Source organism: Apus apus, chromosome 12 (genome assembly GCF_020740795.1).
Source record: "Apus apus isolate bApuApu2 chromosome 12, bApuApu2.pri.cur, whole genome shotgun sequence".
NCBI lineage: Eukaryota > Metazoa > Chordata > Aves > Apodiformes > Apodidae > Apus > Apus apus.
In genome coordinates, this window is record NC_067293.1 from 4,374,366 (window position 1) to 4,402,261 (window position 27,896).

Sequence of the window (27,896 nt, forward strand, 5' to 3'; positions counted from 1 at the left end):
CTGCAGGCTGGGCTGGCGCCTGGCGCTGCCTCGCGCCGCTGAGCAGCCGTGACCGGGCCCGCACGGCGCGCAGCGGCCACCGAGTCACCCGAGCCCCCCGCGCTGGGGCCTGGGCTGGGAAGCCGGCCGAGGGGCCGGCAAACGTACACAGGGTCCGCATCATCCAGGATCCTGGGCGGGGCCAGCCCCGGGCGCTGCGTGCCGCGGGAGTGCCGCGGCCCCGGAACCTGATTGCCGCGGCTCTGACGAACAGGCGGGGCGACGGGCCCGCCACGCCTTCCGCTGGGCGCGTCCCGTTAGCAGGCTCTCATCCGCGCCAGGCCGGAGCAGCACACCGTGCTCTCCAGAGTGCTGCAGCGCGCTCTCGTGTGGCGGAGGAGGGATCGCTGCCCCGGGGCTCCCGGCGCGGGTCCCGGGCCCGCAGACCGCCGGGGCGGGGCGTGGGACGGGGCGCGTTATGTAAGAGCGGCCGCCGCGGTGCCCGCTGGGAGCTGTAGTCGCGCCGTCGCACAGGCTGCCGCGCTCACCCCGCGGGGCACGCCCTCGCCCCTCGCGCGCGGGGCGCGCTGGGTATTGTAGTCCGTCGGCCGAAGGGGGCCGCCTGCCGCCGCCCTGCCGGAACTACCGCTCCCAGCGCGCCCCGCGCGCGCAAGCGCAGGGTGCGGCGGCGCTGCCTGGTAAACAGAGCGGCGCGGCGGCGGCGGGCCCAGGTCTCACAAAGGGGCGGTGGGCCGGGCCGATGTGCGGCGGCGGAGCGGCGCAGACCCGGTGGCGGCGGCGCTGAGGCGGGCGCCCATGGCGGAGGTGGGCGGCGCTACGGCGCCGCCGGACATCGACCCCGACTTCGAGCCTCAGAGCCGGCCGCGCTCCTGCACCTGGCCCCTGCCGCGGCCTGAGCTGCCGGCAGCACCGGCGGAGGCGGGCGGCGCGGCGGGCGCGGCGGAGGAGGGCTCGGGCGGCGCGGCGGCGGGGCCCGGGCGGGCCGAGGGGGCGCGGGCGGGCGGCGCGGCGGCGCGGAAGGGCGGCTCCCGGCGCAATGCCTGGGGCAACCAGTCCTACGCCGAGCTCATCAGCCAGGCCATCGAGAGCGCCCCTGAGAAGCGGCTCACGCTGGCGCAGATCTACGAGTGGATGGTCCGCTCCGTCCCCTACTTCAAGGACAAGGGTGACAGCAACAGCTCCGCCGGTTGGAAGGTGCGCGACGGGACGGGGCGGGAGGGACGGGCCTGGCCTTCGGCGGGGTCTCCGCGGCGTGCTGGGGCCGGAGCGGCTGCCCCGGGCGCCCTCCCGCTCCCCGGCAGCCGGGGCGGTGCTGCCGCTCGCCCTGGGCCCTCCCCGCCGGGCAGCCCGGTGCTCACCTGTTGCTCCTCGTCTCCAGCCCGGCGCTAATCCCGGCGCGGCGGCCTGGGGCTCAGCTCTGCCGAAGGGCGCTGGGCTGGCGGGGCGCTGCCTGGCCCCGAGTGCGGGGAGCGGCCTCCTCAGAGCCAGCCCAGGCGCCAGCTCTGCGCGGCGGGAGCAGAGAGGAGCAGGCTTCTCTGGGTGGGTGGTTACAGCGTGCTCCTGTCAGACTGGTCCCTGTGCCCTTTGCGTTTAGAAAGTTTTCCAGGGAAGGAGCGAGGGTCAGTTAATAGGCTGTAGCTAAGCTGCTGTGCAAGACGGAGCATCAGTTGAAAAGTTTTAAATACAAGGCCACAGTTCTTTGTCACCTGACTGCGCTAAAGCTCAGTATAAATAACTGTCTCATAGCAGGCATTCCCGGCTTTCAGAAGCTCCCTTTAAAAAGGATGGTGTGTCCCAGAGTAGTGCTGGTGTTACAGCCGTGCAGGGACTAGTCACCTCTGCTGGAATTCAGAAAAGGGAAAGCAGTATATTGGTCCAAAGTCTCAACGTTGTCTTCTCCTCTTGCTCTGGAAATGGGCACGTACGAAGCTCTATGAAAAGAGCTAAACTCCATTTCTGGTCTCTGCAGGTGGCAGCTTGGTGTCCCCATTCTCTTTAGTCAAAGATTCCAGCAGAGAGAAAGGGAGATCTGAGAGTTGGCTGGCAAAACAGTCCCTCAGGCTGTCGTGATATATTGCAGTGGATGCCACAGTGACTAGAGTCTTTTTAGCCTGTGATCTATAGCTTTTGCTGCAGACTGGAAAGACACTTAGGCCATGCTCCTGTTTGCAGTGCACCTTTGTGTGTGGTGGTGGTGGTTAGCAGTTCCTCCATGCTGCAGTTCTGCAGCAGCTTGAGCCAGTGTGGTTTGGAGCTTCCGTGACTCCAGCCACGCATTCCTCTGCCCATGTGGCTGAGCAGTAAGTCAGCACAGAGAGTTAATTTGAGGGGGGGATGGGGGGGTGTGTGGAAAGGAAAAAAAAAAAAAAAGGGTAGCTTTTTCTGGTAGGCTCACTTTCTGCTGGCTCAGCTCTCTGAAGTGGCACACCGTGTGGTTGTGTGAGTGTTTGCTCAAGAGAGTGTAGGAACATGGTGAGAGGGATGCAGCTATCACAACTTAGGCTGGCACAAGTCAATAAAAACTTTTTACCTTTCCCATTTATCTGTTTTACTGATTTCCCAGAGAATGCACATAGTTTGACTGAAAATGACTTTTTTTTTCCCTCCTGCTTTGTGCAGGTTGAGTCCTTCTTAAGATCTGACATGGGACAGTACATGGGGTGCGTTTACTTTCTCTTCAGATTTGGTGGTCTCACTGGAAGATAGTTCTTGCTTCCTCAGGCTAGGGTTTGTGCTGCTGCTGTGTGTAGTCACGTTATTTTATCAGACACTTCATGAAACTTGTGCATTTCCTCTTCAGGAATGTGCCTGTATCTGTTTGTCAGTAGTGTCTGAGACTGAAGTTCAGTGTGGCTTCTGAAATGCAGCTGCAGCTACTGTGGGGAAGGTGGAATATAGGGAAGTGTCCTGTCAGACTGGATGGTGGAATAGGGAGAATTCTGGCTTGATTCAGTATGGCTGTTTTGTTATATTCATTCTTGTCTAATGGGACTGTCAGTCTTTGGATTTAATCTCTTCTAATGGTCCTTACTTTTGGGAAACGTGCAGTTGAATTTAACTTGTAGAAAGGCAGAGATGAGGATTTGTGCAAGGGTTGAAGTCCCTGCTCAGGTGGTGCTGCTGTAGCTGTTCTGTGATGAGTTTTCAGTGTGAAATTCATTAGTAGTTTTTCAGCCTGGGAATGGACTAACTCAGGCTGGCTTCAGAAGGGGAAGAGAACAGAAACTTCTTGCCAGGAAAGATGAGCAGAACAACAGCAGCTGTGGTGGCAATCAGTCTGCTTTGTGTTGTTTTAAACCCTTGACTTTAACGAGCAAACAGAAAACCATCATAGAAACACAGCTGAAATTGTTTAAATGCTAGGGACAATTATCTAGAAAATGTGTTTTAATTTCTAACACATAATAGCCACCTTTTTAGAGGATATGTCTTTAAACTTGCGTGCCCAGGAGAGGCCAAGGGAGCTGTGGTGTATTCCTACTGCTCATTTTTTTTTTCCCTTGCTCACTCTCTCAAATCCTGTTGGCAGGGCTTGGCAGGATGCATGTCCCATCACGTGTGACCACAGCGCTCTGACTTCTAGCCTTGCTTTATCTTAACATGCAGTTATTTAGATTTGCAAGAGGTTTTGTTTGGTTTACTTCAGTCTAATTGCATCAAGGTGCATTAGATGAAAGCAGGTTAACCTCTTAGTGTTTCAGAGATGTGGAATTCATCAGATCAGTTCAGTTTGGTTTTCTGGACTTAGAGTAAATGTAATAAGTGCATGTTTTATATAAAAGACAGACTGAATTTAGGAAAAAAAAAAAGATGCCTCTTCAGTTGAGGAATGAACCTACCTGTTTTTCTGTTTTAACTGTTTCTTGGTGTTTTTAGAGCTGTGAAGCTCAGCTTGCATTTATTTTTATCTATTTATTTATTTATTTATTTGTAAAGTAAAAGAATAACTTCTTGAGTTGTCTTAGCTTTGCTATCTCAGTTTTGAACTGAGTGAGTTTGGATTAAGGACGTTAATGTGGAGCTGCTGCTAAATGCTGATGTAGCATTTTGATGCCTGTTAAGATCATACTACAGCTTCTAGAGTTTTGGTATTTCTGTATTTGGGCAGAGCCATCCTGATAATACATCCTCTTTGTATGTAGTGTAGCTCTTAATAGGGAATCTTAAAATGGAAATTCAAAGAAATGTGTCTTTAAAAACTTTATTAACTCTAGTAGATTTTTTTTTTTATAAACCCCGTAAACTCTCTGTTGCTTCAGAATTACTTTGCAGCTGTTCTATTGCCCTATACAATTGGGGGAAATACAGCTGTTCCAGACTGCCAGGGTGTAACCACTGTGAATTCCGGAAGGATCTGTGTTTTCGAGGAAGATGGTGTTTGCTGTTCTTGAACTGCTTCAAGGACTTGGTAAAGGACAGATTTGCTGGGTGTGCAGTCTGTCCTTTCCCTGCAGTAATTCAGCTGAAATTAAGAATTGAACAGCCTGAAAGGCAGAAGTGCCCTTGCAGGGAGGGGTGTGTTGTGGGGCTTCTTTGTAATCCTCCCCTCAGTGCTCTGCAAGCCGCTCTGTGGATAAGAGGATAATTCCTTCTGGCTTTGAGATTGTTTGGTGAAGGAAGATGTTGAGGGTTTTGAATAAAGTAGAAGTGCGTAAAGCTGGAGCAGTTTGCACTGGTTGTTGCATTTCTCACATCCAGCAGTATGAACAAGTTTGACACAGTGAGGAGCAATGTTAAGGACTAGTCTTTCTCAGTAAAACATTCCCTGTAGTCTCCCAAAGCTGTTTTCTTTCCCTTTTGTAGGAACAGAAGAACTTTAAAACCTTTTCAACCTCCAAAGACACTTCACTGAAGCATAAAATCGGACGTTTCCTGTGCGTGCCATGTAAAGGAAGGAACAAATGTTTGTATAGTATTGCATTAGTTATAGGAGGCTGATTACACCTCTGCATTCTGGCACTTCACATTCAATTTTTTTCAAACCTGTACATGTATATGCAGATACCTATGTGCAACAACTCCATTATTATGTATTATGAATTTAAAATTACCAAGCATTCTGCTTGTCTGAAACAGAAGGTGTCATCCATCTGGAAACTCAGCTAGCTTTTAATCTTTATTACAGTGGGCAGCATTTTACTTGAAACCCTTCCATTTCACGCTTGTGGTATATGTCAGTGGCCTGTAGTTGATGTGAGCTATTGACCAGGTGGATTGGGAGACCTGACTGAGGGCTCTCAGGTGCTTCCTTGCACATAACATGCGCTTCAATTTATGATGGTAAACTGACTTCCCTGGCTTCCAGTGTCAGCCCCTTCTACCAAACAAGTTGTAACACCCTGAATAGATATGAAGTGTGAGATTTATTTTTTTCTTTTCTTTTGAGGCCTTATGGAGTGTGGTTGTCCCCCTTGAAAGGGGAGGAGAGCTTGTCTGTTGGCAAAAGTCCATCTGCCCCCTGCAATGCCAGTCAAATTACCTGAAGGTTTTACTGCTACTCTTTCTTACTCCCTGTCTGTTCTGGAAAGCTGCTTTGAGGAAAGATTGTTCCTTGCAGCATGGCTTAATTTTCCAGGCAGTCCTCATAGAAGGCTGTTCCTGGTCTGCTGGTATTACTTGTTCCAACAAGTTTTTTCTGCTCTATCTAATCCTGAACAGCTTTTCTGGTATATGCCTGCCTGTCTTGGTAAACTTGTAAATCCCCTCAGTCTTTGCTTTTTAGAGAGCTGGGATTTTCTTCTTCTGGGCTCCCATTGAAAGATTACAGGAAAGGAAAGTGTTCTTCCTAAGATACAGTTCCCCCATCTGCCAGGATTGACGTCTGTGTTCAAGTGTTCCTTCTGGGAAGGGATTGCTGGGGAAATGTTTTCATTCCCTGGCTCTGGAGCAGTTGCTTACTTGCTGGAGCGTAACTTTGCAAAATGTCTGCAACAAAGACCATTTCCTGGAGCCTTTGGAGCCGAGTGGCCAGGTGCGTGCTGAGGCAGGCACCGACAGACACAGCAGGCAAGGTGTGCTCCCACTGCAGCCTCCCAGGAATGCCATGGCAAATGAGAATTCAGCACAATTATAGGCCTGGCTTTGGAAGATGGCCCTGCACTGGGATGTGACCATGTTCTTTATATGCCTCTGAGGCAGTGAGAGTGTATTACAGGCAGCTGCAGTGATAGCTTGGTTGTTTTTTTTCTGTTACTCATTCTTGAGGGAGCCTTTTTGTTAAGAAATCTGGTTCCTCTGTGGTTTGTAGTAGAAACCTGATGTTTGTCAGGAGAATGGCCCTACTGAAAGGGAGCAGTGATTGAAAATCCAGGCAAATGTGGGCAAGCACAAAATTTTCCATTTGTGTATGTCTTAGCATAGTTTGTGCTTCCCCCTGAGCTCTCTGCTAGCACAGCTCGTGTTCCTGCTACATGGGTAAGCTCCTTTGGGCAGGGCACAGGACCTTCCTCCTCCAGTGCATAGAAGAAAGTGCATTACGGGAGAGTAAGTTTAAGCTTGTTTTAGTGTGAGGAGCCTTAAAGTCTGAACAAACCATACTGAATGTTCTGATCTGCTCAGAGTAAAAGTACAGTTTTATGGTAGATAACCTTGGCCATACCTGCAAAGCCATATAGTCCTCTGGAAAGGCTGTCACTGGCATTTTGTCTTCTGTATGACCCACTTGTGCATTTTCCATAGTATCTCGGAGTCTGTGGCAGTTTTCCAGAAGGCTGACTGGGCAAGATAATTGCTTGGTTGTGCTGCCAACTCCTGTGGCTAATTCCCCCACTCTGAGACTGAAGCACTGTTCTGTGCTGGGCAGGGTCCACAGCGGCACTGACACTGGTGTTGGGGCAGGCCTGGTACGATGGCAAGGATTGTTCCTGTCCTTTGAATAGGGCTAGGAGATTTTATCAAAGAAGAATATTTAATGTTGTGGTAACTGAGAATTGGGAAATAGTTTGTGTATGTTGCTAGCCACACTTCTGTGACTGGTCCCTACATCCTATCTTGTAGGTGGTTGGGACTTGGTGAGTGGTTCACCCTTCAGTGTACAATAAATGTCTCTGGCAAAAAACTGTTTTTTGCATAATATGTCCTTCATTTCAGAATGCTTTTGTCTGAATGTGGTCTGCAGTAGTCAACTTTGATCTGTGATGGATTAGAGACATAGACTGGCATTTTTTTCAGTACAATTCTTACCAGCCACAAGAAACTCTAGAAGATAACTCAATAAACATCAATAACCACCTCTATCTAGTTGCTGAAGAGGCCCCCTATGGATTTGAATGATTCTTGCTTGCCTTTTCAGGTCAGGTTTCCTTGCAGTTAGAGTGGTTGGAGAGCCAAGACCTTGTGTGGATTGTAGGTGTTCAGACCAACTGGGATCCTCTTGCCCTGCTGAATCTGAGCATTAAAAAAGTTGATGTCATCTATATGTTCCTGGTTTGAGTTGCTTAACGTTGAGAAAGGAAATAAGTCGGGGTTGCCTGGGTGACTGAACTCTGTCATTTCCTCTCCTGTCAAGTTTGACCTGGAGTTCTGTGATTATTTTAGCATAATGGGTCTGCCCCTCACTTTCTCAGGGAGGGTGCCCTCTGCATGGTAGGTGTGTGGAATCATTCTAGCAGGTGCGTTCTTGTGGTGGGCAGCATGTGGTGTGCAAGTGTGAATCCTTTGGGCTGTCTGACAGCATCAAGCTGGCAGGTGTGTTGGTTTACTTACCTTTTGGGACTCTCTGGACTTGAGTCTCCAGGACACAGGTGAGCTCAGGCAGGTGTGTGACAGCTCTGGCTGCTGTCATGATGAGCTGCCTTGCCAAGTCTGCAGGAGAGGTACAAAAGTGATAGTTTAGGCATTGCAGTTTTGACAGCAGTCAGCTCCAAGGTAAGAAGTTATTCTTGTTTTTATCCCTGCCTCCAGCCACACATTCTGGTCTCTTCCTTAGTTTTTGGTGCTTGACTGCCATGGTGGGGTAGTTCAAAAAACAGGCAGAGAGAAGAGACAGGAAGAGTAATTCTCAAGGAAGGATAGGGCTGCTTTTTGGTTGGGATAGCTCTCTGAACAAGCTGGTAGGGTCACAGGTGCTTGTGTTACAGAAGAAGAGTTTGAATGTGAGGAAAGGAGTGATACAGCAATTACCTGTTTTTACAGCTTTTGGGAATTATGGTAGTTTAGCAGTAACATGTAAAAGCACTTTGAGACTGTTTCATAAAAGGTACCAGGATTTGCATATCTGTGTTCATGTGAATCCTCGTGTTACTCCGAGTTACCTTATTTCAAGCTGCTTTTCAGCCAAAACCCAAGAAAATTAGTTGCTAAAATTGTCACTTATGATACCTGAAGTGGTGCTAATTTTGTTTAGGTTTCTGTTACTGAAATGCCTGCGCCAGTGCAGTGTGCTTTTGCTGACACAGGAATTAAAACCTGGCTATAGCCATGCATGAGGATAAAACAGAATACAGTTAGTTGTGAAATTTTAAAATTCTAAACCTCGTATTGAAAAGTTCCATTTTCATAAATGGAGCTAATAACCAGGTGGTTATGAGACTCCAAATGCATGCTGTGTGTACAAGCTACTGGGTCATTCCCAGTAGTCCCATTCATGGGACTGGGTGTTACAGTGAGCTCACAGGTTATGTTCAGGAGAATAAATTAACAATTAGTGACAAGATAGTGGTTCTTACTGCTGCTGCAGCACATTTACCTGGGAAAAGGAGGGGATTCTTTGGAAACGAAAGCAGCAGCCTTCCACAAGACAGGGTAAGTCTGAATTACTTTTTTTGGAGACTTGAAGGAAGAGAAAGCTTTATTTAGAGAAGATGCCAGGCAGGCATGTTGTAGAGCTGTTACTCAAATTTGAGTAATTTGAGAATTACTCAAATAATTGAACTGTGTAAGAACATTGACTGACACATGTTCCGTCAGGCCCTGTCTCTGCAGTAGCCCTGGAGCATTCTCCATGTAAGAACACATGTATCCTTTGATACCAATCACAACAAGCAGCCAGTCTTCTCCAACTCCTCAGCAGCCAAAGGTTAAAATGAAAGCTAATGCAGAATGATTACAACATCTCCTTCCCTCTCCATGAAAACTTTCCACTTAGTATTACCTACATCTGCTTCATTCGAGGATGGCACATCTGGTGAGGTGGCCAAAATTAGCCTGATGAGGACTTACTGGAGAGGAAAAGGGTGGGGAAAGGGAAAGCAGCAGGCAGGAAAGAACTGTGTTTAGAGGTGATGGGAAAGGATGATAAAAGCACAGTTAACTTGATTCAGAATTAAGAGAGCATACATGAAAGCTGCAGTCTGCTATGTGCCTCTTCATTTGTATGAAGAAGATATTGCTCTTGGACTGCTGTTATGCTGCCAGTGTAGCAACTTTTAGTGATGTGTAATTTGACCATCTGAATAAGTTAAATGAAAATATCAACCAAATGCACAGCACAGCTCTCAAGGGGAGTGGATGGAGGATCTGCTCAAACCATGAGGTTATTGCTTGCTGATTCTAAAATACTGGGGAGTTTATCAGCTGCAGGATGAAAATACAGTTTGATGATGGTGTGCAGATAAGTTAGCTCGCAGTTTTCAGCAAAGCTAAACCAAAAGAAGGGGATTGGGACAGGCAAGGTATGTGTGCCTTGCCAAATAAAAAGATGTGAGAGGCTAAAACTCGCATGTACTGTGTGGGAGTGCACTGTCTACTGAGTGTCTTACCCATTAGGAACAAACACAGAGGAAAGCATCCTGCTTCCCTGCAGAGTGAAGCTGACAGGCTCCAGGATTACTAGGAAACTTTTTCAACAAGGTTTCCCTCTTGTTTCTCTGGCTTTGGGATTAAGATGGTAGTGGGCCTAGTGAGTTAGAAGTCTTTTTGCTGTTTCTCTTCACCCAGGCTATTTGATTTCCTGCTATTCTGTGCTCAAATCCATCTGAAAGCTGCAATATAAAAAACAAATCCTTCAGCCAGGCTTATGCTGGCTCATGGGGTTGGCAGAAGAGTGGGAGCAGCATTAGCTCAAATTAAATTCTCCTGTTGAAGCTGCAAGCTGTATTTGGGAATTTGCTTATTTGCTCTGTGGTGTGCTTAGCTTTTGCAGATTCTGGATGGTCTTGAAAAGTTATTGTGTTAGTATTTTGCTAGCTGGTAGCTGCTAGTTGTCTCAGTAGTTTCAGCCCCAGTGCTGCAGTGAGAGTTAGTGCTGTCAAGTGTGTTCCAGCAGAAATACCACATTTTTAGGGGTAGATCTTTGTTTTAACCTTCTTTGGATACTGCCTGAGTGCATTTATGCTTGTGAGGTTTCTAGGTGGGAGGTCAGTCAGCTGTCAGATCCTCATGTCTTGTATTTTTTTTTTCCAGAACTCTATTAGACACAACCTGTCCCTGCACAGCAAGTTCATTAAAGTCCATAATGAAGCCACAGGAAAGAGCTCTTGGTGGATGCTCAATCCTGAGGGTGGTAAAAGTGGAAAAGCACCAAGAAGAAGAGCTGCCTCCATGGACAACAGCAGCAAACTCGCAAAAGTCAGAGGTAAAGCATCCAAAAAGAAGCCTCCTCTCCAGTCTGCTCCAGAATCCACTGCTGACAGTCCTGGCTCCCAGTTCCCTAAGTGGCCTGGGAGCCCGTCCTCAAGAAGCAATGAGGACTCTGATGTGTGGAACACCTTCCGGCCTCGAACCAGCTCCAATGCAAGCACCATCAGTGCAAGGCTGTCTCCTATCCTGACAGAGCAGGATGACCTCCATGATGAAGAGTTGCTTCCTTCTCTAGTGTACTCCAGTGCATCCAGCAACGTTCCACCAACTGTGACTGAGGAGCTTGAGCTCATTGATGGGTTGAATTTGATGTCCCCCAGCTCATCTGTGTTATCTACCCAGCAATCTGCCTCGAGTGGTCAGATCCAGAGAGATTCCAGCTTTTCCTTGCGGAGCCCAAATGCAGCTGGTCACACTGCTACTTTTGGCAATTCCTTGTTTAACCCTGTTGATATCTCACTGCAAAGTTCTGTCAGCCATTTCTCTGGCCCTTCGACCTTGGAAGCCCTTCTGACACCCAACTCTCCACCTCCAAGGGATGTTATGATGACTCAGGTGGATCCAGTTCTTCCGCAGACTGGTAACAGGATGAGCAGCCAAACTCTTCTTCTTCTAGGTGGACAAGCCACCCAGAGTAAGATGAGCTCAGGCAATACACGAGGAAAGCCTGCAGAGCAGCAGGCAGAGTCAGTTGGTGCCAGTGTTTTGCCATCAACGCTTCCCATAGTAACATCTCCTCAAAACACTGCCAGCATCACCAGTTTGAAGGCTCCAGTTTCTTCAACAGCTGCCCAACAGATGCTGGGCAGTCCACTGCTTCTTTCTTCTGCTAGCCCTGCTCCCTTGGGATTGAACCAGGACAGGCTACCCATCGACCTGGACGTTGATATGTACATGGAGAACCTTGAATGTGATATGGATTACATAATCAACAGTGAACTCATGGATGGAGAAGGACTGGACTTTAATTTTGAACCCATTCTCTCTACGCCCAGCTATCCCAGCACCTCACAGGCCTCCAGCCACACCTGGGTACCAAGTTAACTTCAGGAGTACAAAAAGGTGGGTGCAGTTTATGAAGTGTTACAGCTCTACAATGGGAACAGCCCTGTCTGGGATAGTTCCTGTGCCTAACTATGCAGCAGTTAAAGATTCCTCTTTGGAAGCACAGGTGCTCTTTGTGTAAAAAGCTTTTGGGACGGCCTTGTTTTAGAAGGGAAAAAAAGCAGAGTAAAGGTAGATGAGTTTAACTTAATGGGTAGTAAATCCCTTTATGGAGTAGAGCAGCAACCTGAATTAAACTCTTGTTGTCTTACATTACCAAAGATGACTGCATTGCAGGACTCTGCCTGTAGCTCTGAGAATGTAGGAGCATATACTAATTCCATAAGTAAAGACCTGATCCTGTATGAACAAAACAGTTGAACTGAGCCAAGCACACGCTGTATTTCTCTCCGGGTTGTTATTATCCTCACAACATTTTCCATCCTGTGTAGTTGCAAAGTGTCTGTGTCGTGACTGGCTGCTGTGCCCTGGGCACAGCAGGGCACAATTGCTCTCAGTTACTAGATCTTCTGCCCTTCCCACTCTCTTGAGATAATGTCTGTAAAGTCTGGTCAACTGGTTTATTAGCCTTAACTACTGAATTGCTTCTATATCCATTATTAGCATGGGAGACAGGAGTATGCAGTGTGGATGGAGGTGAAAGGAAGAAGGATGTGTTAGTGCTGTCCCATGCGCAGCAAAGCTGCCTCTTCATCAGTCTTTGCACAAAAATGTCTCGAGTCAGTTTGGCAATAGTATGTATGAGAACAAGCTTTAAAAATGTCTTATTCTCAGAGGGTGTGACACCCTGCTTGGAAGCTCTTTAACCACAGTGGAAGAATTAGAGAAATGGAGCTGAAGGTGTACAGTTTCTTGTATGGACTGGAGCATAGGCTGGATACTGGTTGGGAACTGGAAGCCTTGCCAAGACTATTTTCTGTCTAGGAGGTAGATACAGTATTTGTTAGTGTTGCAGATTCAGCCCCTAATAGCTGGTCAGCAGAGCAGGCAGAAGGAAGGGCAAATTGCAGATACTGCTTCAGTTGTGGGAAGCCCCTGAGCTTCAAAATGCTGCAGGCTGAGTGAAATGGCCATGTACTTCACCTTAATACTCTTTCCTAGGTGCCTGAGAGGCCTGGGGGTAGTTTGGACTAGACAACCCCTGGGGACCCATTTCAACCTAAATTTTCTGGTCATTTCTGCTGCTGTTTGTGCTGGAAACCAGATATTAAGTTAAATATTTTTCTACTCTGCCCCAGTACAGCCGTTCTAGACAAGTGTCTTGAGTCTAGACAAAGTGAAATGCTGTCCTTTGAGCTCGTGATACTTGAGCCCTGTGAGCACATTGATACACCACTATATACTGACTTTTTGAACACAGTTTAACTCCTTCTTATGCCAAGCCCCACCACACTGCTTAGGATTTAATTAGTAACATTTTTCTGTCTGTACTTAACAGATCTCTTTACTGGAGAGTCAGTCAAGTTTTCCTGTTTCGTTGTGAGGCTTTTCATAGTCTTGTGCATTTGTTAACTGTGCTCTTGATGAATTACCACGTGGCTGAATTAAATTGAATATCCTAACTTCAGGTGGAATACAGAAACTCAGTTTTTATTCCAAAGACAAATTTGCTTGACAAGACATTGGCATTCTTCATCCATGTTCAGACTGTTTGCAAGTTAGTGGCAGAGGCTGTGGCCTTTTCAGCAGTGTTCCCACTGGATATTGTTCTGAGCTGTTGTGTTGTTGGTTTGTTGTCTGTTTTTTTTCATGCCTTGCTAGGGCAGACCATTATATTTGGGAAATACATTGACTTTGCAGGAGTGAAATGTTTTTCACAAAGTGTTTTCAAAACATATGCAAAGCTACTCCTGCAGTCCTGGATGGATTAATTACCTGGATTGGATAGACAAGGCCTCTGTCTACAGAATTTATCTCACTATTCTGCCTTCTAAAGTGGATCATAGACCTGCAGTGGAGGTTTTATGTCAGTGTCTTAAGTCTGCTTAGACCTGTTCCAGGGCGTGTTTGAACGAGTTGTGGCAGCTTTATTGTGGTCAGACAGAAGACTTGAGGAGGGATCTTTAGACTTATGGGAAATGAGATATCCAGAAATGTTAAATTATTTGTAAGTAGATACAGGAATTCTTTTAAATGGGTGAGCATGAGAACTTTTAGTATGTGATCTCTAAAAACCCCCTTTTCAGTCTTTTCTCTACCAGTTGGCATTTGTGGTTGTTTAAGGTGAATATTCTTTTTCCTCTTACAGAATCATTAAGGTTGGAAAAGACCTACCAAGATTATACAGTAATTTTCCTCTTCCATGCTGCTTTCCTGCAATGCCTCTGGTGTCACCCAAGTCCTCCTTATCTTGCAGAGCTCTGTCAGTGTCATAAGCTTACAGGAGGAGTGCTTACTTTTGACCTTTGTTCTTTTGTTTTGTCTTTCTATCTCAATCATGCTCCAAAGCTTGGAGCTGAGCAGTTGCATCCTCCACTTGACTCTCCATTGGTCAAGGTCTCTTGTGATCTGTGTTTGTTCCTTGCTGGAAGCTGCATCCTTTGAGCAGCAGGAGCTGATTGATAGTAATTAACTTGTTACCTGTGCATCCAGGATTCCTTCTGAAGCTGAGATCTAACCATTCACCCTCTTTTTCTTCTTTGTAGTGTCCTTCAGGTTTTGAACATTGGGTTCTGACTTCACTTCCCACCCCTGGCAGAGAAAAGAATGGAGCATGTTGGATTCGGATTCCCTGCACACCATGCCTTGGGCAGAATGTGCTGCCCACCTGGGAAGAAGAGGCAACCTGCATCTGGCTGCATCAGGAAGAGTTTAAAAATAGTACCTGGCTGCAACAGGAAGAGTTTTAAAATAATAATCCTGTTATGTGCCATGGCTCTTCCTACAAACCTGACCCTGCCTTGGATCATCTGGAGAAACCCTGAGCTGTCCATGTCCAAAGAGGAGCCCTGGTGAAAAACTCAGCCAGAAGACAACAGTGTTTTCCCACATGAAGAGTTGGGTTTATTGGAGGAATGTCTCACTGGCTGTCCTCTCTCTGCTATGGCAGAAAGTCTCCCAGTGCCTCAGACTGCCAGAGGGCTGGCTCTGCTCTCAGTTGGCTTGCCCTCTGGGGCAAAGTAGTTGGACATTTTCATTAAGCCACCAGATGTGCTCTTGGTATCCCCCAGACTCACAGAGGAACTGGAAGGAGCTTTTTGGCAGAAGCCCTGTGGGAAAAGGGAATGCTGTTTCAGGGGTTGGTTTCAGTGTGCCCATCTCCAGAGCACCCATCATCATTCTGCAGGGAAGGGAGGTGGTCGTGGTGTAGAAGGCTTCCTCTTGTCTGCCTGAGTGGAGCAGGAGGACGTTGAGTTTTTCACTGTGCCAACTGAGCCCGCTGAATCAGAAGCATGTTTCAAGAAGTCCCTATGCTGTTCTCAGCACTTTCCTGATACACCAGGCTGCTGTATAATAAGCCCAGGTGCTAATAGCTGTTTCTGGGACATAAAAAACATCAATTTGGGTTTGTTACTGATCTGTCTTGCTACAGCAGAGAAATGGAAAACCTGGGTGTGGCCTTAACAGAGCCCTGGTTGCTTTTCAGAAGGGCATTTTCTATAGATGGAATATTTTTTTACTAATCCAGGAACTTTCTACAGTGAATATGAAGCCAATGTTAAGTGTGTCCCCTTTAGGGTGTATTAGACATCTCTCCCTCTGAGAAGGTACCAGTGACAGACTTCTTCAGAGCTGTATTAGGAACAAACACATTTGATGTTTGATCATGTATATGATTGGGGGGGGAAAGAATTGGCAAGTCCCCATGGTTTCAAACCACCTTAGGGAAGAGTTGTACATTATTGTAATCTATATGTAAAAGTAGCTGCAAATTACATAGAGGCTTTTCTAAACCTTTTTAAATATATCTATTATATATTTTAATTGAAAATGAGATTATTGGATAAAAAAAAACAAACACAACCCAAACCACATTTGCTACATCTGTCCCCTTGATAGCAGATAACACTACAGTATGGGAGGGGACAGGCCTAAGGTGTTTTGGGCCAAGAAGCTGAAAATGTCATTGGAAAAGTGGGAAGGGCACCGCAGTGTAGCTGGGAATGGCTGTTCTCCCAAGAACAGGCAGAAGGTGCCCGCGTGGCATGGCATCCAGCCACAGCTCCCCAGGCTCTCTCCTCAACTGGGCACTCCTGCCAAACCAAGAACATGATGTTAGGGAATGCTAATCATTAACAGCCTGCTCATTCTCAGCTAATCCCTTAAATAGCTGGACTGCAGCTGACACATAGGACAGATTCCCTAGTCTGCTAAGAAGATGGTGTGGGCTGGATTGGACTAGATCTGCTGACACTCTGGGTAGACCCTGTGGTGGGCATGATTGGTTGTATTTGGTTACTCACTTTGGGGTTTCAGAAGGTTTTCCTGGTGAAGTTGCTGCTGGGGAGCTTGAACCGTGTAGGGACACACTTGGGGATGTGTCCAGGATCCTGCCCTGTCTTTTTGTTCTTGCAGGACAGAAACCAGGAGTCAAGAAGTTAATTCAGAACGTTAGCTGGCACGTTGCTGTCACGTTTTCAGTGTTTGCAATGGCAGGATCTGTGAGAGACATGGTGCTTTCATGGTGTTATGGTAGGCTTGGCCTGGCAGAAAGCCTCTCCAATCCTTTTTGAAGTTGGTGGTGGCTTCTGTTCAGAAGGTTTGCATTGTGCAGTGCAATGAGCCATGCTCTTTTACCACCTTGTCTGCTCTGTTTTCATGGGTTTAATTTCATTTTCATTTGAGTGGAGATTGGAACAGGAGTGGTTTGTCTGGTTACATGCAACAAGGAGTCTTCAATAGTCTTATCTTCAGCAGGCTCTGCCATCAGAGCCTCTGAATAGTTTGCTGACCTTTTCTTGGAAGGCTGTCTTCTGACAGACCTCGTGGTGATATCTTTCAAATCTGGCCACACCTTATTGTAACAAACAAAGAAAAAGGTAGATGCTAAGATGGGATTTCAGGTCATGCAGATTTGAGTCATGGGTGGACATCCCTATTGCAGTTAGTTCAGTGCACAAAAAGATAGATTCTCTTTCCACAAACACCTGAGGGCATATGCTGCCCAGAAGAATCAGCCCTGGTGGGATTGTGCTATTTGGCTCCTCATGTCACTTTGTCAGCTTGGGCTCTGAGTGGAAATGAAAATCCCATGACCTCCAGAGCAAGTTGACTGGCTGCCTGTGCTTCGCAGCCACGTATGGAAGGACAAGACATCAGTATGTGTGTTGATGGTATACGTGAATCTCTAGCTCATTTCTCATGAAGACAGAGCCCAAAGCCATAGGAAGGATGATATTAGTAACCAGTGCTTCAGGCCTCTAAATCCATGGTGAGCTGTTTCTGGCTGAGTTGGTCTGTGGGGAAGTGCTGTCTTCAGACTGTTCCAAGGTTTCCTCTAGGTGTGACAGCACCAGGGACCTGGCCTGATCTCTGGCTGCAGAGAGCCTAGCCCTGAGCACTCCAGTAGTAGTCCAGGGAGATCTAATATACTCTGGGCTACTCCAGGTCTTCAACCTGTTCCAGCTGAAGGAGCTGCAGCCCAGGTAGATCATGGTTGGTGCCCTTTTATTGGTGTCCTTTTATTATGAAATAGAATACCTTTTTTTTTTTGTTTGTTTGGTTTTGCTGCATACTCACAGGCCAGACTCCTGGAGAATCACCTGTCCTAGGGACAGCACTAGAGATAGGAGCACCTCAGGCAGGAATCCTGCTGTACCAGTGTGCTGACAGGGATGTCTCTGTCCTGCAGCAGTCCATGCAGGTGCTCTCTGTTTCCTCAACACAATGGGAGCTGCCAGTGGTTGAAGAAGCCTGAGAGCTCACCTGTGGTGTTCACAAGGTGCTCCAGGAGTGCTCAATAAATCATGACAGCAATGGTGCAGGCCCAGGCAGGCAACTTAGCTTCTCATTTGTAGGTATAGCAGGACAATTTGAATCATGGGCACAGAGGGCAGACATGCAGAGAATTCAGGAGAATTCTCCAGCCCCTTCTCAAGTAACTTCCTTTTCGTAAACTTTGAGCTTTTCTAGCCCGAGATATTTCCTCATAGGACACAGGAGACTTTAAAATTCCTAATCTGCTGAAAGGCTGTACCTGGCAGGGGGTTGCTCAATACTTGTCCAGGTTTTTTTTTTTCATCTTGCACAAAAAGTGTTTGCCACTGACTGCTGCTGGATTCAGGACAGTGTCTTGGTGGATCTTTGTTCTGCATTGGCACTGCAGGCCCCTTGTTGGATAGTTTTGCTCTAATGAAGGACTGGGCTGCAATCTTGGGAGCTGAGTGGGGAGGGAAGGGGCCAGTGACACGGGGAGTGATGCTCCTGGTTAAGTGCCTGAGGAGAGTGAGCAGGGGACTCTTGGCATGAAGCCTTATGTTGTGCTGTGTGTGTTTTCCTTGTCCTCACTGAGCTTGGGTAACAAGTTTCTTCATCTCCAGAGGATCAAATGCCATCTTTCACACTGTGAAGCCACCATGCAGCTCTGGGCTGCAAAGGTTTTGGCTAACTAGGCCTGTGGAGCCTAGCAGGAGGCAGACTTGTTGCTTTTATTTACACCTGGGTTTAGCAATTGCTTGAGCCTTCTTTATAACTTAAGCATCTTTTACTATACTTCCTGTGAGAGCTTGGAAAGCTTCTTGGAGCCCTTAATTTTGCTTGGTGTGTCTAAAAACATGTCATCCCCTACCCTGTGCTGCTTTGAAAACAGCAGTCAAATCATCCTGGTAAGGGAGAGGAATGAAAGCAGTGGGAGCATTCCAGAGCCTGGGTGTATTCATAAATGAGGCTCATACTAGAAGCAAGTAGCACTAATCAGCTTTTCCAAAAGAAATGCCTAGAAAGCTTTCATGTAGATCATCATTTGTTAATTTTCTTCCTTAGTTGTTTGTTTAAAGTCACACTGAAATGCTTCAGAGCTAGCCTTGCTCCAGGAATGAGAAACCTGTGTCTGGTGCCATGGGTGGGAGTGTTGTCCTGGACTGTCACCAGAAATAGGTGCAAGTTTGACCCATTATCAAAAAAAAAAGCAACCAAATCGACCAGCTTTGGGACATGAGCATGAACAGGGATAGTTTAGGGTTTTCCTCAGTTGCATGTCTAATGAAAAACATATTTAATTAACATGGGGAAAAAACAAGCAAGAGGTGACTCCTGAAGCCTGAAAGATCTGTCCACGTGAAGGCTCAGTAGTGTGTGGTTAACCAGTTGCTCACTCTTCAAGAAAGGGCTCAGGTCTCTATTGTAACCTTTGTGTCTCTGCCTGCACCCCATTGTGTCTCTAGTTGATGGAAAATAATCTCTGATGGAATCAAAGCTACATCTAATGCCATGGTGTAAAGCAGGGAGAAGAGATAGCAGGAGCTGAAGGTGAAAGAGCTGGTAGTGTTGCATTTATGGTTCTCTGGCTAAGGCAGTGTTAGGGTGTGTGATAGAAGGGAATGTTTGCAGCTGGTGCCGTGGTGCTCCATGTGGTGCTACCTTCTGGTGCTCCCCAAGATGTCTTGAGAGGTTTGGCTACGTAGAGGATAAGTCACTTCTCCTGAAAGGAACCTTCTTCATAAGGCAATGGGGATGGTTCTGTGAAAAAATGCTTCCAGCACAGTGGAGTCTTCACCTGGTGCAATCCCAGGAAGGGTTTCTTCATTGCTAGCACAGACGTTTGCTGCACACAGGGCATGCAACACTAGCTGACATAGTTTCCCCCCCATCCCCTCTGCACTTTTTCACCCATTTCTCACAATTATTTTATTTGTTTTTTTACATAATAAATCTCTGCTTTTGTTTGCTCTCTGTAGCAGTGTAACTTCTGAACCATTACAGGCTCTTTGTTGCCATCTGTGCTAGCAAGACTGTAGAATGTGCTAGACTAGGGGGGAATGTTTGACAAATAAAAACCTGTAATCCTCTGCTCTGTGTCTCATGCAGTTTGTTCTGTTTCCCTGGTGAGGACCAGTTTGGATTTTTCCTTGGCTTCTTTCCTCTGTCCTCCTCACCTGTTAGGGCAGCCCCTTGGTGCAATGCACCTTAGCTGGCCAGAGGTGGAAGTCCTGCAGTGTGACAGCCCACAGAAGGCTCCAGTGTGCTCTGCTGTGTGTAGAGCCCCTTGTTAGAACTTGCTGGCAGTGTGTGTGGGCTCATGTGGTTGCCAAGCCCTAAAATTGACCCTGGGGAGTTTTTAATTCTACAGGACTACTCTACAGTCATTCTAGCCCCTTCATTCCCTGCCGTTCTAGACCTGAGTGCAGAAGATTACTTCATTTTATATAGCTACATACATCCATCTTTGAGTGTCAGCAACAGTTACCTCCAGGAGCAGAGATGGATTTGCTGTTGCTCTCTTCTTCCAGCCACCCCACCCACAAGCAGATGCTGACAATTAGGACAGGTGTGCATGGGAGTGAGCTTTTATCTTTGCTTGCATACCTGATACAGTCTGAGCCAGTGAAGCAGCTTGTGAGAAAGGTGGTTGAGCCCTTGAATCAAAACCAGTGTGCAATTCCCACAGGTCTGCCTTCTCAAAGCTGGGATGAGGCTGGAGAATGTGCTGACCCCCTCTGCCCTGGGGGTGCTCAGTGCTCAGCTCTAGCAGAAGACAAGACTTTGAGAGCCTTGGTCACGTTGCTTTGGAGTGGAGGCAGGTAAGGAGATCAGAGAGGAAGTGGGGAAGGAGGGTAGGACATGGGGTCTGCCGGACTGGCTTGACACATGGAGAGCAAGTCAGGGGTGTTTTAAACTACTGAGGAGAAGGTTTCATTCATGAAATGGCAGTGTGTGTGGCCAGAACGCTTGCCTTCAAAGCCTTGAATACTCAATATTCCAGGCTAAATGATGGTACAGCAGTGCCTGTCCCAGCAGTGTTGAGCAAAGCCTGGTGGCATCTGTCCCAGCACCAGTTATCCTGCCACTGGTATCCCTGTCCTGGTAGCAGTACTGACTCGGCCAGTACTGCCCAGCACCAGTTGTCCTGGCATTTTACTGGCCAGGCAGTACTGGTTTGGCTCTGAACAAGCTGGCTGAGCCCCACCCAGCACAGGTTCCTCCAGCCCACGCTGCTGGGAGGGCACACTTGCAGGAAGACTGGGGAAAGACCTGGTCCTGATTTTTGACCTTTCTCACTGAATACCTGCTTGTGAGTACAAGCAAAATGCTTCTTGCTCAGCTGCAGAAGCAACACCCATATTTTGCCCATCTCCTTTCTGCTGGAACATCAATGTGCCTTGAAAACCTTCCATATTTGCCTATTGAACATGCAACATTCTGAGCATGGGAAGGGGGCATAGTTGAGCTGTACAGGATAGGCCCAACCTCAGTGAGTAGCTGCTGGCTCTGGACCAGACCTATCAGTGCAGGACCCTGCTGCAGCTGGGATGTTGTGTTTTCTGGAGCCATCTTAGAGCTGTGATCAGCCAGATGTTGCTCTCCTGTGTTCAGAGCAGCCATGTAAGTTGGGATCCCCTTCCCAACATCTGGCAGAAATAAAGCATGCATCCATGTCAAACATAATATATTTATAGCAAAAATAGGCTTTTTCTGTAGCTTCCATACACAAGGTTTTCTCCCCGTACATTTACGCAGTAAACAGGTCGACTGAAGCAGCGTGTGCTGGGCCGACTCAACAGCTGCCCTTGCTTCAGGCTCCCACTTACCATGGGATGGCCTCAGTCCCCTTTCATGGCTGTTCTCTGGAGCCTGCACAGATCACCTCCCCAGCCAGGGGCTGTAGCACAGGTAGGGAGCAGCCCTGGGACTGGGGGAAGCAGTGGTGTGTGCTCCTGCTCTCTGGGCAGATGGGCAAGGCTTGGTGCATGTGCTGCCTGTTCAAATGGGGAGTCCCCAGCCCAGGGTCAAAGACAAGCTTCTCAGAGTCTCCTCCACCATACTATTAAGCAGCAAGTGCCTGGGCACATGGCCTCAGACCTTTCACGGTGGTGAGAAGATACAAGCCATGTTAACTTAGGAAGCCTCTGTTGTTCCTCCTGCCCCTCTGCTGATTGGAGGCAGAGGAGGGGCTTTGGGGCAAGCTCCCTGAGGACTGCTGTCCTGCAGAAACCTCCAGAGCCTGAACACTGTTAGACACCTTCTCACCCTTCTGTCAGAGAGTAGGGCACTTTGCCATCAAGAGCTTCACAGTTTGGAGTTCACCTGGGTCATCACTTGTCCATCCCAGGAGGGTTTGGCACATAGACCTAAAGGATGGGAGACATAGGCAGCAAGTGCTTCCCCCTTCCCATCCCAGGCTGGGAAAGGGCCCTCACTTGGACCCAGTGATATCCTGCATGACCACACAACTCAGGACATTGCAACGCACCCATGAGCTGCCTGGGCTGGTCCCAGGTGAGATGCAGCACCCAAACAAGGCCAGGTGCTGCAGGGCAGCTTGCAAGCAGGGCAGCCACTGCAGCACAGGGAAGGAAGCCAGCTCTGCCCTGCCCTCCCTGTGCCAGCTTAGGCTCCTGCAGCGCCTGGGCAAGGAGATTCTAGTCACAGGGAGCACCCTTCCAAACCAGCCACAGTCCCCTCCCATGTCCCTCTCACCCTATGTCTTTGGCAGTCCACCTTGGACATGTTCAAGTCTCCAGCATCATCACACTGACATCTCAGCAGCACGGACTTGCCTCACAGTTTGGTAATTGCACATAACAGGGCTGCTCACCAAGCCCCACAAGGGGAGGGAGTTAAAAAAAAAAAAAAAAAAAGGGAATAAGACAGTCAAGTAAACTAAATGGAGTAATCCCTTGCCATCTGTCCCAGCATGACAGGTCACACATGAGTCCAGGGAGAGAGGCTGCTGCCCAGCCCTGCTGCAGTGCAGGTCCCCACTGTCTAGGAGATCATGTACTGGGTGATGGCCTGCAGTGCATACAGCAGCTCTGCCTGCATCCGGGCTTCCAGGATAAGCAGGTTCACGTGGACCTAAAGAGAGAAGCAAGAGGGGTTCAGGCAGGTGCAGCATGCTGCAGGCAGCACTGCAAGCAAGCACCTACTTGGGCTAGTGAGTCTTTTGGCATGGGACAAAATGGGACTAACTTTTCCAGCACAGGCAGCTGGCCTTTCCCACCTCCTCCCAGTCTGCAGGCTGTGGCTGCCTCCCAGAGCCTTATGCTATGTCCTGGCACACTTGGCCCCAGCACGCCAAGCTGCCAGTGGCACAGTGTCTGCTGCCCACAGCAGCTACTCCTGCAAGTTACACCTGGATGGAGGACTCACCTAGAGGCACCCACCCAGGGGGTATTGGACTTGGAGATCCCTGCTCTGCTGATGGCCCCTGTGCCCATCACACTAGGCAGCCCCACACGATGCTGAGCCCAACTCCTTACAAACAGCCAGTTTCCATTTCTCCCTACACCTGCCTCAGACTGGTTTGGTGACTCAAAGGTTTTCTGTAGACCCCCTGAAGGACCCCAGCCTGCAGCTCTGCCAACTCCCAGGCTCACTGCAGGCAGTCAGAGCCCGGGGCTTCTGGCTGTCCCACCTTTTCACTGTGCTTGAACTGCTTCCAGAACCTGTCAAACATTTCTGGGTTTGTCTTCTCTGGGTAGCAGGTTACAGTTTTAATGTAAACTTTGAGCATTCGCTCCAGGAGGTGATTCACTTCTGCATAATCGTAGTCATCGTACCTGTGGGGAGCACAGGGGCAAGTCACAGCCAGCACATCACTACAGAGCACCTTGTCCATGGTCTGCATAGGGCATGACACAGCTACAGGGCAGGGGGACACAAGGCAGCAGCCACCAGGCACTGAAGCCCTGTCCCCCAAGTTCCTTGCCCTGACCAGAGAAGCTGACCATCTCTTCCCTGCCTGGGCCATCATCCAGGCTAGCAATTCACCTCCATCTCTTCTCCAAACCCATCTGAAAGACAGCTGGAGTGCCCTACTCTCTCCCCTCTTGGGTCATCTTGGTTTTCTCCCCTGGAGCACGAGGTTGGTTTCCCTACCTAATGCCAAACATGCAGTGGATGTAGTTCCAGATGCCCCGCTTGAAGACAGAGGGCTCACAGCCCTGCCTCTTGGCCATGGCACTGCTTTGCAGACCATCCACCATCCGAAACTTCTCATCCAGGAGATGCCCAATGTCAGAGTAGAGCCGGTTGACCAGTGAGAAGCCATGGTCTTCCCAGGAGTAATCCTGTTGAGCACAGCAAGAGACCTTCACAACTGCAAAAAGCCCAGGGTATGTTCCTATGAAGAAGGGCTGGAGACCTCAGGATGCAGCAGAATTCCATAGGTTTTCTCTGGGGGAAGCTCTGCCACAAGCCACAACACCCCTCATCAGGCAGCTTTTGAATGATTTTAACCCTTGTTTCAATGAGGAAAATGTGAAAAAATGGGCAGCCTTTGGGGACAAAAGTCACTGGTCACCTCCCTCTCATCACCCCTAGTGGGGCAGGTCCTCTCTGAGAGCTGAGCTTCCCAGCTCAGGCATTTTGCAAACACAGCTGTACCAGATCCCAGCTGTACAGGCACCCCTGTGACCATGTGCTCCCCACCAGGAGCAGAGAGGAGATGGGAGGAGAGCTGGCAGCCCAGGCTGCTGCCCGCCGGGAGAGCAGGAACCTCACCTGGGCTCTGAATACCTGCGCCTGGTCCTCATCGCGCCGGGCAAAGTCCTGGTATCCAAAGTCAGGATCCTGCATGTAGCATGCAAGGTTGGTGGCACCAGTGACTTCCCTGTCAGCATCTGCAAGAGGGGAGAGCCCCCCAGATGGATCAGTGATGCTCAGCTGTCCTGTTCCCAGCTGCAGAAGGTGTCAAAAGCTGGGGCCTTGCTGGGCTTCTTTGGGAAGTGTCACTGCTTTCTTCCTCCTCCTCTTGCCAGCATCCCAGGAGCCCCTCGCTCAGCCACACATCATGGAATATATAAGCATAGACATGGGGAGCAACACCCAGGGATGCCATGTGGACTCCTCTCCTGCACACCCACCTCTGCTCCCTGCCCCCTCACCTTCCTCTCGGTCCTGCTGCAGCAGCCACGTCTCCTCCCTGCCCTCAGTCTCCACATGGATCCGCTGCATGCGTTCCCGGAGGGAATCCAGCTCCATGCAGGAGTCCAGGGACTGCACAAACACAGGGTCCGGGATGAGGACAGAGGTCCTGGGCCACATTCCCCCCTCAGGGTCCCAGCCTCAGGGGCTCACCCGCTTGCGGTTGATGCGCAGCAGCTCCTGGCTGCAGCCGTTGCCAGCGGTGGCTTCGCAGAAGCACTGGTTCCCGGGTGACAAGGGCTTCATCAAGCCTCGGCCCCCCAGCCCCTCGTCCTGCTCGCAGCCACAGCCGAAGACGAAGCTGGCGAGCGCGTGGCAGTGCGCCAGGAGGACAACGGCGTGCACCAGCTCCGCCAGGGACCAGCTCCACTCACTAATTTTCAGCAGCTTCTGCAGGACGCGGACAAACCAGCGATGCCATGTGGGCAGGTGGGCAGGTTGCCCTGCTCCCCAGCCGCCCTGGTCCCTGGCTGATAGCTCCAGCCCCAACCCAATACCTCAATGTGCTCCTTGGTGATGAGCCACGGCCGGTGCGCCAGGATCTTGTTGATCTCGTTGAGGTTGCGGAGTTTGGGGGGAATGAAGTCGAGGCCACGTAGCCACTGGGGATCGCCCCCCGCCCGCAGGAACTGCAGCACGTGCAGGTTCACCAGGTACCGGCACTGGTGCCGGGCAGCTGCCTGCAAGAGCAGCACATCAGCATCCCCGTGCTGGCAGGACAGACGCCCTGGGGCCCTGCACCCACCTGTCACCCAACCTCCTGGACATCATTATTTTGGCCTCTGCAAAGCAGCCTGCAGCACAGGCTGTCTGACAGAGGGAGAGCAGGGAGCCCCGAGGGGCTCAGCAGAGCCCCCCATCCTCCCCAGCAGCTCCCAGCAGGGCTCACCATGATGGCGATGTAGTGTCGGCAGTCGAAGGGCAGCGGGCCGTCCATGTGCATCAGGTAGTGCTGCATCTTGAGGAAGCTGTCCAGGTACTGCGGGTGGTAACCCATCTGCTGGGTCACCGCCTCCAGCCGCCCCCAGCTCGCCAGCACCTTCACAAAGAGGAGCTGGGGGCGCTCAGGGTCGCTGCCAGACATCTTCACTACCTGCAGGGAAGATGCTCTGCTTAGGTCTCCCCAGAGCAGCCCCTGCTGCTGCTGCTGCTGCCCATGCCAGGCAAATCCAGGCACTGAGAGGGGCTGGGATCCTCTCTGCCTGCTTGGTACTCCCAGAGAGACACCATTAGGTCAGAAGCCACCACAGAGGGCTCAGGCTTGGGTCAGGAAGCTGGGCAGAGTACTGCTTAGAGGGGTCACTGCTAGTGGGAAGACAGGCTGCAAGAAACACAGGTTGGTCTCTGCCCGGGACAGGGCATTGCCTGGGGAGAAGAAGCAAAGGGCAAACTAGGGGTGATGTTTCCTTGCAGCCTTAGAGGCAAATGCAAGGCTAAAGCAGGAGAAACATGACAGATGAAAGACCTCCCAGGACAAAACAGCCAATCAGCCTTACCCCCAGGCCACTGCAGCACCAGCATTGAGCCCTCCCACCCAGCACTGGGACAGGGACATGGGGAGCTGTGGAGCCAGCCGAGCTACTCTCAGGCTCCTGTCCCAGCAAGCCAAGGGGCAAATGATGTCCTGGCATTCACTGCACGATTCAGAACACAAGGAGGGGCTCAGAGGTCTCCCCTCGTGCTGCCCAAGGAGATAGTATGGGAGAAGGTATTGAGGTGATCCAGAGGGTTAAGGCAGCACCGGCAGGGACAAAAAAGCTGGTGCAAACCAGAAATGACTTGCAGCAGTCCCCTGCAAAGTTTATCTGCTTGGGCAAATGAGCTGCCTGCCCTGATGACACCCATGGGGCTACAGCCACCAGTCTTCTCGTGGGCAGAGCTGGAGGAGCCAGGGAGTCTTATAGCTTCCCCCAGGGAAAGGGCACCCCCTGCAAGGAGCTGTGTGACCAGCCCATGGCTCAGTCCCTGGGGTCACCAGCTCTCCTTGCTCTGCTTGTCCAGGTGCTGATGGAGCAAGGGACCAGGCAGACATTGACTGGAAGGGGGGATGAAGGTGCAGGGCAGCCCCCCACCGCAGCCCTTGTCCCTCAGATGGGCTCTCCTGCCTGCTCCCCACAGCACCAGCTCAGCCCAGGTCTCTCCTTCTGGCACAGCACCACCAGCCACGTCCCCTCAGCCTTGCCTCCCCAGCCCCATGCATCGCCCTCCCTGCCCATAACCCTTCTCCTCCTCCTCTGCATCCGCTCACAGCCCTGGGTGGTGGGAGCATTACCTCCTTCCCCAAGGGGGCTTTCATGTGTTCGAGCCCCCTGAATCCCAACAGGTACCCCTCACCCCTCCCTGCCTGGGCAGGTGCAGCCTGTGAAGCGATGCCCGGCGCTGCCCGGCCAGCCAATCGCCGGGCAGCAGTTTGCACGCAAAGCGGGCAGGAGGATGCGGGAGCCCAGGCGGTCCCGCACCCTGTGACCGGCAGCAAGCCCGGGCAGCGCCGGGAGCTGCTGAAAAGGGACCGCGGGACCCCTCCTCGTCCCCTGCCCGGCCGGGCAAGACTCCGCCGTGTGAACCTCGCCAACCCGCGGGTCTCCAACCCTCCGCGGGGCGACACCGCGGCTCTGCCGGTACCGGTGGCTCCGCCGGTGATGCTCGCTGATGACACGGCCGCGGCGGGCACCCCTGGCCCAGCCTCCCGCCCCGATCCTCGCGGGGACAGGGGAAGTGCTAGTGCCCGAGGCACGGGTCCCCACGGCGGTCCCGGACCGGCTGCCGGTAACCCAGGCCCCATTGTGCGAGCGGCGGCGGCGGCAGCGCCCCCGGTGCGCGGCGCGGGCAGTGCAGGCGGAGAGAGAAAAACAAGTTTGATTGGCAGTGATGGAGGCACGGCGCCTCCCGCATCCCGCACAAAGGGGACGGGGACGGCGCCGCCGCACCGGTACCGGGCCGCCGGCCACCGCATCAGGAGAGCACGACTCCGCCGGCCCCGTGCACCGCCGACGGGCATGCCCTGGTCTGCTGGTGCCGCAGCCGGGCCGCGCCGGTGGCAGCGAGCAGGGCCGAGCCCCAGTGCTCCGGTACAGGCTCCGGTGGCGGCGGGGCGAGTCGGGTCCTACCTGCCCCGGCAGCCGCTGACACCGGCTTCCTCGGGGGTGCTCTGCGCTCTGGGGACACACGATCATGGTGAGCTCACGCCGCGCCGTGCCCGGTACCGGCGACCGGCGTCGGTGCTGCCCGCCCCTCCAGCCCCGTCCCGGCTGCCGGCAGCGCTGAGCCGGGCACCGCGGCAGCCCCAGCCG

General features: G+C 50.6%; 2 protein-coding genes across 3 annotated transcripts; one reads left to right on the top strand and one right to left on the bottom strand.

Moving 5' to 3' along the window:
* The first annotated feature begins 673 nt into the window (after window positions 1-673).
* Window positions 674-19,529, top strand: FOXO4 (forkhead box O4). The gene is made up of 3 exons (XM_051630282.1): window positions 674-1,194; window positions 10,342-11,580; window positions 14,229-19,529. Exons 1-2 carry the CDS (start codon window positions 796-798, stop codon window positions 11,560-11,562), a joined length of 1,620 nt encoding a protein of 539 aa, XP_051486242.1. The 5' UTR covers window positions 674-795; the 3' UTR covers window positions 11,563-11,580; window positions 14,229-19,529.
* A 1,581-nt stretch (window positions 19,530-21,110) lies between these two features.
* On the bottom strand, window positions 21,111-27,878 carry LOC127389725 (sestrin-3-like). 2 transcript variants are annotated; one of them, XM_051630501.1, is made up of 9 exons: window positions 27,714-27,874; window positions 25,496-25,699; window positions 25,104-25,286; window positions 24,760-24,996; window positions 24,567-24,678; window positions 24,184-24,302; window positions 23,560-23,750; window positions 23,096-23,240; window positions 21,111-22,536 (listed from the first exon to the last, which is right to left on the bottom strand). In XM_051630501.1, the coding sequence occupies exons 1-9, from the start codon at window positions 27,777-27,779 to the stop codon at window positions 22,447-22,449; spliced, it is 1,347 nt and encodes a 448-aa protein (XP_051486461.1). In that variant the 5' UTR covers window positions 27,780-27,874; the 3' UTR covers window positions 21,111-22,446. The 2 variants fall into 2 exon arrangements, with proteins under 2 accessions (XP_051486461.1, XP_051486463.1); XM_051630503.1 differs by lacking the exon at window positions 23,096-23,240 and having other exon boundaries at window positions 22,444-22,536; window positions 27,714-27,878.
* Between the last annotated feature and the right edge of the window lie 18 nt (window positions 27,879-27,896).

Coding starts and splice junctions, on each gene's coding strand:
- LOC127389725 (XM_051630501.1), bottom strand. CDS start 27,779: ATGATCGTGTGTCCCCAGAGCGCAGAGCACCCCCGAGGAAGCCGGTGT. Junction 24,303..24,566: donor GCAGCAGGACCGAGAGGAAG/GTGAGGGGGCAG, acceptor CCCCTCTTGCAG/ATGCTGACAGGGAAGTCACT. Junction 23,751..24,183: donor CGCAGGTATTCAGAGCCCAG/GTGAGGTTCCTG, acceptor TGTGCTCAACAG/GATTACTCCTGGGAAGACCA.
- FOXO4 (XM_051630282.1), top strand. CDS start 796: ATGGCGGAGGTGGGCGGCGCTACGGCGCCGCCGGACATCGACCCCGAC. Junction 1,195..10,341: donor ACAGCTCCGCCGGTTGGAAG/GTGCGCGACGGG, acceptor TTTTTTTTCCAG/AACTCTATTAGACACAACCT.